This window comes from Phasianus colchicus, chromosome 1 (genome assembly GCF_987193195.1).
Source record: "Phasianus colchicus chromosome 1, bPhaCol1.hap1.1, whole genome shotgun sequence".
NCBI classification, from domain to species: Eukaryota; Metazoa; Chordata; class Aves; order Galliformes; family Phasianidae; genus Phasianus; species Phasianus colchicus.
This window is the reverse complement of record NC_143436.1, coordinates 147,464,684-147,471,972: the sequence shown is the minus strand read 5'-3', so window position 1 is coordinate 147,471,972 and position 7,289 is coordinate 147,464,684. Positions and strand designations below refer to the sequence as shown.

Here is a 7,289-nt window from a genome sequence, read left to right as displayed (position 1 = left end):
TTCAGTTAGAAGAACTCTTTTGCTAGGAACTTTATTGATTAATAAAGAAAACCTTGGTCTACAGAGACTCACAGTTGGATGTTGCGTAAGGAGCAGCTGCAGCAGGAATTGCTGGGTACAGCAAGCAGCCTGTCCAGAGCAGACATCCACTTGGTAGTCACAGAGCTGAGGGCAAGAGTGTCCTTGGGGAGCCAGAAGAAGAGTGTTTCCTTTTGTGGAGCAGCCAAACTCCTCAAGCACCAACTCTGAAACAACAGGCTGTGAGCCACGGGAGCTGGAGCCTCGGCCTGGTGGGTGGTGAGAGCAAGCTGATCCTGCCGCATGGTGAGACCCTGAGTACAGAGCGGGGGCTCTGGAGCAGAGTCCCCAGCTCTTCCAGGTGCTTCTACAATTTCTACAAATAGTCACGGAATAAAATGCAGAAATACTCCCTGGAACTAGAAATAAAACCTGGGATTTCCTTTTTTCCAGAAGAAACATTACCCCCCACATCCAGCCCCAGCTTTTGTTCATTCTCTCTGCCCCCTGAACTGCCATATTACTGAGCCACTTCATTTAATTCCGGTGAATATCCCTGCCAAAAACACCCCGAGGATTATGCTTTGGAGATGCAGAAGCCTGAAGGACCCAGGAGGCTCAGGTCAAACAAAGCCTGCAGTCCCCATCTCCTGGTTCCCGAGTCTGTGCCCTGAATAACCAGGGTATCCTTCGAGGAGAGAGGGACAGCGGCTCTCACGCAGCTGTTAGCACAGCAGCATGTGAAGCACACAAGGTATGATCCAAGTGGCTCCTGACTGCCACTGGGGCTACCTCCTGTTTTTTGCTCAAGGCTGTTGTACTTCTGAGCATGTGTTGGATCTGTGACCAAGGCCCAGAGGGAACTCTGTATCTCAGAATGGACAAACCTATATGCAAAACTATATGGATAGTGATAGGACAAGAGGGAATGGTCTTAAACTAAGACAAGGGAAGTTTAGTTTGGATATTAGGAGGAAGGTTTTCACACGGAGGGTGGTGACGCACTGGAACAGGTTGTCTAGAGAGGCTATGGATGCCCCATCCCTGGAGGCATTCAAGGCCAGGCTGGATGTGGCTCTGGGCAGCCTGGTCTGGTGGTTGGCAACCCTGCACATAGCAGGAGGGTTGAAACTAGATGGTCATTGTGGTCCTTTTCAACCCACCCCATTCTATGACATGATTCATTCTATGATATGAAACAGCAGAAATCTGATTTCTGAGGTCAGAATGTGGCCTAATGTTTTTATATATTATATTGTTCAATATCCGTGAAACAGCTTGATTCACTGAGTTGGTGATATTCGTGTATCTTCTGTGCTCAAGTTCCTAAAATTTTGATTTGCTGTTTACCAGCAGCTCTCTTTCAGGCAGATGACACAGTTCTACCTCATCTCAACAATGTTATATTAACAACAGCAGCACAAGAATTTGGTAAGCACATGCTCCAGGATACCGTACATACCACAAGCATCTGCTGTGCTGGGACAAGCTAAGATAAACTCACTTATACATTGAGTTCAGATAGCTGCATTGCAGTTGCACTGCAGACTTTTGGTAGAAACATGATAAATTTTGAACACACGCTCCAGCATCCTGTTATAAAAGGACAGGTGACCATTTCCATTTTATCAATCCTAGAACTTGCTAACCTGGGAGATGAGTGATAAATGCATAATCCAACTTGTACTAAAAACTCACACTCCAAATCACAGATTTAACTGCTTGAAAAAGTCATCAGACAGGGAGAAACTTTGAGCAGTTTTCAGAAATGAACAGTTTCAGAGTCTTGCTGAATTAAGTAACAAACTCATCAGAGAGAAGTACAGGATTGAGAGACAACACCAGATTTTGGAGTTTTGCTGCTAATCCATTCTCTTCTGTGTCCATTAGTTTTATCCAGTCCATTTAGCTTGTGAGCTGTTCGAGGCAGAGACCATATCTGATCCGTACATTTGCAGCTGCCGTGGTTCTGCCTTCAAGTCAAATAATGATTTTTGGAAATCTACTTGAATTACTTTTTAGTTCCTGCCATTGAGGCAAAAAGCTTGAAAATGTGACCTGCGAGATCTCAGACAGCAGAAGAATGGTAAAAATGAGCTGAGATGTAGTATTCTGTGTTATCCTCATAATGGAGGATTTTCAGCCCTTGGAGTTGGCAATGCTACAAAGAGGTGTTTGGAGCTTTCGGGCATGACCTGTACCGTGCTCAGCCCTGCATTTCTGCCTTCACCCATACATTCACAATGATGACAGAACTCGGCACACTTCTGAGAAACACATTTTATTGTACGACAGAAGCTGTCGTGGATGTCGACAAAAGAAATCATTCCACAGAAATAACAGAATCAAATTGTTACACGAATGTAAAAACCAAAACAGAAACAGAGTTAAAATGATGAAAAAGCAGTGCGATGTTACACAACGTGAAACATACAGAAAGCCACATTCTTCTGCTGATGTCAGAAGTTTGTCATCATTACAGGATGTAAGTGATGTTGGTATCTTTTTCTTCTCCTTTCCCCCTCAAACTTCAAGATGAGACATTTGGAAGGGTCAGATTAACACAAAAAGCAGCATTTTCACTGAAATTCCTATACCACTTAGATCTTTTGTCTCCTCATTCTTTCCACCACCTTATTTCCAAATGTGCACTGGGAAGGTTAAAAAAAAACTGTCAATAACACTTTATCAACCAGCACTGCTGATCTTGGTCAGAAGGAGGTCCTCCCTCTTCCAAAGAGGAGCATGAGTGATATCACAGAAGACTAAAACTACCTGGCAGGCAAACTGTGGTTCAACTCATGGAGCAGAATTTTGCCCTTAACCTAAGCAAAATCAGAAATAACCTATTACTGAGAACCACGTTGGCTTTGACTCTCCCAGTGGTCTTTCAAGGACGGGTAAAGCAAAGAGATACCAAAATGAACATTTGAGGAACAGTTCTTTTGATCTCAAGTAGAAGCTGTTCCCAGACTTTTGAACCAAACAATAGTCCCACAGCTGATGATGTGCGGTATTTCTGCACAGAATTGTCTATTAGACTCAGGAATACCTTAAGGCACCTTATGGTAAAGAAACATTTTAAAGGCTTTAATAATGTTGAAGACTGAGTTCTTTTTCCAAGATCCCCATGAAGGAATGTAGCTTGAAATAAGCAGCTTTACCATCTCCAAACAGAGCAGGAACATTTTAAAAGTGGAAATTTAGAACTATTTGAACTTTTCTTTAGAAGGAAACACAAAACACCTCACTGGAGAGATAATCTGTACATACAACAGACCACGACATTCAACAAAGGAAGGCCTCTCTCATCCTCGAGCTTCGGGCACGATCCACTTTGTCACCCATCTAAAATTAAATAGGTGTGTCCATCTTCATCAACAGTCATCTAAACTACTCAGAACAACTCTCAACAACAACAAGCAATTCTGAATCTAAAGAAACAACTTCCTGACTGAAATATACTTGTTACTTTAAACTAAAAAGGTGGATATCATGGCAACAACAGGCACAAATGGCTCACTATCTGTTGATCTGTTCAGTAGTGTATGGTTTTCAAGTGTGATTCTTTAAATATTTCATTTTTGATACCTACAGCTAGTAATGTCCTGTCAAAACATGTGAAGAAGCAGGATCAGCATTTTCAGATACCTAGCATTTTTGTGCACGTTCAAAAAGCTGCAGGATCAAATTAACTCTGCCTTATAGACTGATAGCTGAATTTGTCAGGGTCTCATACCAGTGAGTGGGCTGCAGTCAGCATCTCGGAGCTCAGCTCTGAAATACAACTTACCATAGTTTCATTTCAGAGCTGAAATGAACTAAAACTGTAATTATACCCTCAGTTTATATATCTCCTTGGCTTCCATTTAAAAAAATATACAAACAAAATATATAGCCATGAAAACATACTGTTCTCTCAGAGCATTTAAAAGTCTTAGTGTATTATGCATCACGCTTATTTTCTTGTATGAACTATTTAGAAATCAAAATAATTCAATGCATGGGTAAACCCTGTGCGTCTGTCCATACTACTGAATAAAAAAGGGAAATGCATGAGCTCAAGCTCCAGTCCCTGCTAGCTGTCTGCACTGTCACAATCAGCTCACTCTGGCTCTGTTTTGGAGCGCTCCAGCTGGATCTCTCTATGATAAAGGCTGAGCAGGGCTTGGACATGGTTTATGCCATGGACAGCTTCCAAAAGGCAGTTACAGACAAGAAAGACCGTGCAAGGCTGAGCTTTCTCCATGCTACACAATCCCCCAGCATTATCCCATGTGACTTTACATCCTCAAACACTTCTCTACATCTTCAATAGCTCTGCAATACATTCTGCTGAGCTGCAGAATAGCCCTATCCTTATTTGAGACCACTTGAATTGAAAAGAAACAAAACAAAACACATCAGTGTTTTGTGTGCTAGGTACATAGGGGGCAAAGTGATCCAGAAAAGAGGCTGTGGCTGGTGTGCTCTGAGAAGGATTAGCTATGAGCTTGCTGCTTACATGAGCCAATCTGTGCCACTTTGCTTTGGGGACACGTAGTCATCCCTGACTGCCTTGTATTCAGCACCAGACAAAGGACAAGACCCACGTGAAGTTCAGTTCCACTTATCTCAGAGACACTTGCAATAGTGAGCTACACCCCACGGAAGTGTTAGGGACTGCCAAAAGAAAGCTAAGGGCAAGAGCGCTTTGTTGTGTACCTTCCTGCTAACAGTACAGGAGGATGCTGCCAGCAAATCAAACACCCAGCGCGTGTCTTTTCCTCCCATCCACCAGTGAAGCCAGTTGGTGGGGGTACAGGCAGCAGGGAATGAAGATTCTGCCCCTCACCACCAACTTCTGCACAGGACAAAGCCCTCCTGGATGAGCCCCTGTCCTCAGGCACAGGCTTTGGCCTCAGTCTGCTTCTCAACAAGGAGAAGCAACAATCTTGTATTTCAGCAACTTACTTGCTGGTAAAATGGCTTGAAATGAGAAACATTTGTGTTCGCCTTAATTTTCGACTACTGGGGGAACATTGGGTAAGCAATATTTAGCTTACCAAGGTAATAGCAAGCATCTCTTTTTTTTAATTTTTCTTTTTCTAAAAAGCACAGTGTTCTCTGTGTCCTGAAGAGACCTGCTGTTTTTTTTAGTGCCTTCTGTCCCTTCAGAGAATAATTTGAATAGAGTTATTCTGTACTGGACCTCAAAGGGTAGGTATCTCACTGAAGACAAAAAAAGCTCTGAAGCAGAAGAGCACTTGCCTGACTTTTTAAACCACAGGAATAGTGCCTTTACACTGAAGTGCTTTGCTGAATCAGGACATGGTGTACAAATACAGAATCTCTCTCTCACTGCAATCTCCTCCATACCAGCAACAGCCATTCAAACCTATGGGTTGCACTTCCCTACCTATTCCAGCAGTATGGTAACTTCAAACAGCACAAGTTCAACAGAATCCTTGATGCAAAACTTTAAATATATTAAGGCTAAATATTTTTAACATATATTTAATGAATTTGTTGTGTACCCTGCAGTTACAGCTTTGGCTTGAAGGCACAAATATTAAGGCACAATAAATGCAAATAACGTATACATTTCAATGTGGTGTGTTGAAGATAACTTTGTACTACGTGGTATTTAGGTATAATGACATGTCATTCAAAGATTTCCTCAAGTTATTTTAATACTTTTTTTTTTTTTTCTCTGATAACCTGGATAAAAAGAGGAATGTATGTTAAATTATTTAAATATTTCTTCAGTGCAAATGTTCTCTTCTAAAGTACAGAAGACTGAGATTGATTTTTCAGCATCTGGATTTTAGCAAAATAAAACTTACATTTACATTCATCTTGAACAGCATTACTTGAATTATAAAAAAAATCTAAGTATATAGTGCTTTTTGCTACCAAAAAAGAAAGTGTTTTTGGCTTTTAATTCTTTTTTTTTTTTTTTTTCTTACCACCTGCACAGCTACCTGTGACAGGTAGAGAGACACCTGTGTTAGAAGCTAAGTTGTACACAACCAAACCTGCTGTTTAGACACAGCTGTGGAGGTACGGCGACACTAAAAAAAATTTGGTTTTGTTTGCTCTCAAAGTATCTCCAACTGAGAAAAGGGACACACTCCAATCTTTCTTTAATAAATTCCAAAGATGTGCCCTAGACCTGTTAGGTGTCCTGCACCTGTTTAAATAACAGAGATCTCTACCACATAACTTTCAAATAAGAACTGAGTCTGCCTAATTTCCTTAGCAATACAAAAATAATTAGTTGGAAAGGAAAAAAAAATATTGCACTGAAATTAAAGAAACAGGGATAGTAAAACTTTTCTTCTCAGTGTTAAATAGAAAGGATGTCCAGTGCAAGGAATCGCCCCCTCTTTTTCCACTCTTGTTGACACTCGTGAACATCGATTGTTTGGATGCTCTCAGGTTTATATTGTGGGGAAAAAAATTGTGGTTATGAGGAATCACAGTGCAGTTTCAGTTACGCATAATCCTGAGGAAGGATCCAACGAGGAGTCTGTGGCAAGCTGACCATTCTGAACAACTTCTGGGTAATTCTTACTGAAGTAAACCTAGGGAAAAGATCAGATTCCGTATGTCATTTTACATTAAACGCCTTTTAGTTTAAAATACAATTCTAGAAGTACACAAAGAACAAAGAAACACATGCCCCTAAAGAATCCAAAGAGGAATTTCAGGTTGGGGATCTTCAGTTATGGTAAGCCCCATTCCTGAAGGCATTCAAGGCCAGGCTGGATGTGGCTCTGGGCAGCCTGGTCTGGTGGTTGGCGACCCTGCACATAGCAGGGGGGTTGAAATTAGACAATCATTGTGGTCCTTTTCAACCCAGGCCACTCAATGGTTCTGTGGCACTGAAAAATTACTAAGATTACCGATGATCTTAGATTGTAACAAAGTCTGAGAAAAACCCCGCACAACCTGTAGGTCCGCTCAAATTCTGGTGATTCAGATGAACAGATATATATTATCACTTTACATTAAATTGATAAGTAAAATCATTTTACTAGCTCAAAACACGGAGATAAATTAAAAACAGGATGACAAAGAAGCTGTGAAATCTTGCGTCTGCACAAGGGTTTCTCATTTTCACACATAAAATGAACACAATGGATTTGGATGTTAATATCAGGTTGTAATCCCTGTATTTTACAAACTGTGATTGACAACCATTGAAACGTCGAGGTATATGTATGAAATATCCCAGCGTTTAATTTGTGCTGCAGAGCAGTTATAGGGCCTATAGAAATGTGATCTCT

The 7,289-nt window shown here is 41.2% G+C and overlaps 1 protein-coding gene across 1 annotated transcript in view; it reads right to left on the bottom strand.

Annotated features, from left to right (window-relative positions):
• Positions 1 to 2,283: 2,283 nt before the first annotated feature.
• The window catches only part of ABCC4 (ATP binding cassette subfamily C member 4 (PEL blood group)), a 155,426-nt gene continuing 150,420 nt past the window's right edge, over positions 2,284 to 7,289 (bottom strand). The window contains exon 31 of the mRNA XM_031610616.2: positions 2,284 to 6,584. Coding sequence (XP_031466476.2) covers positions 6,477 to 6,584 — 108 coding nt within the window. The 3' untranslated portion in view covers positions 2,284 to 6,476. The remainder of the gene's footprint in view (positions 6,585 to 7,289) is intronic.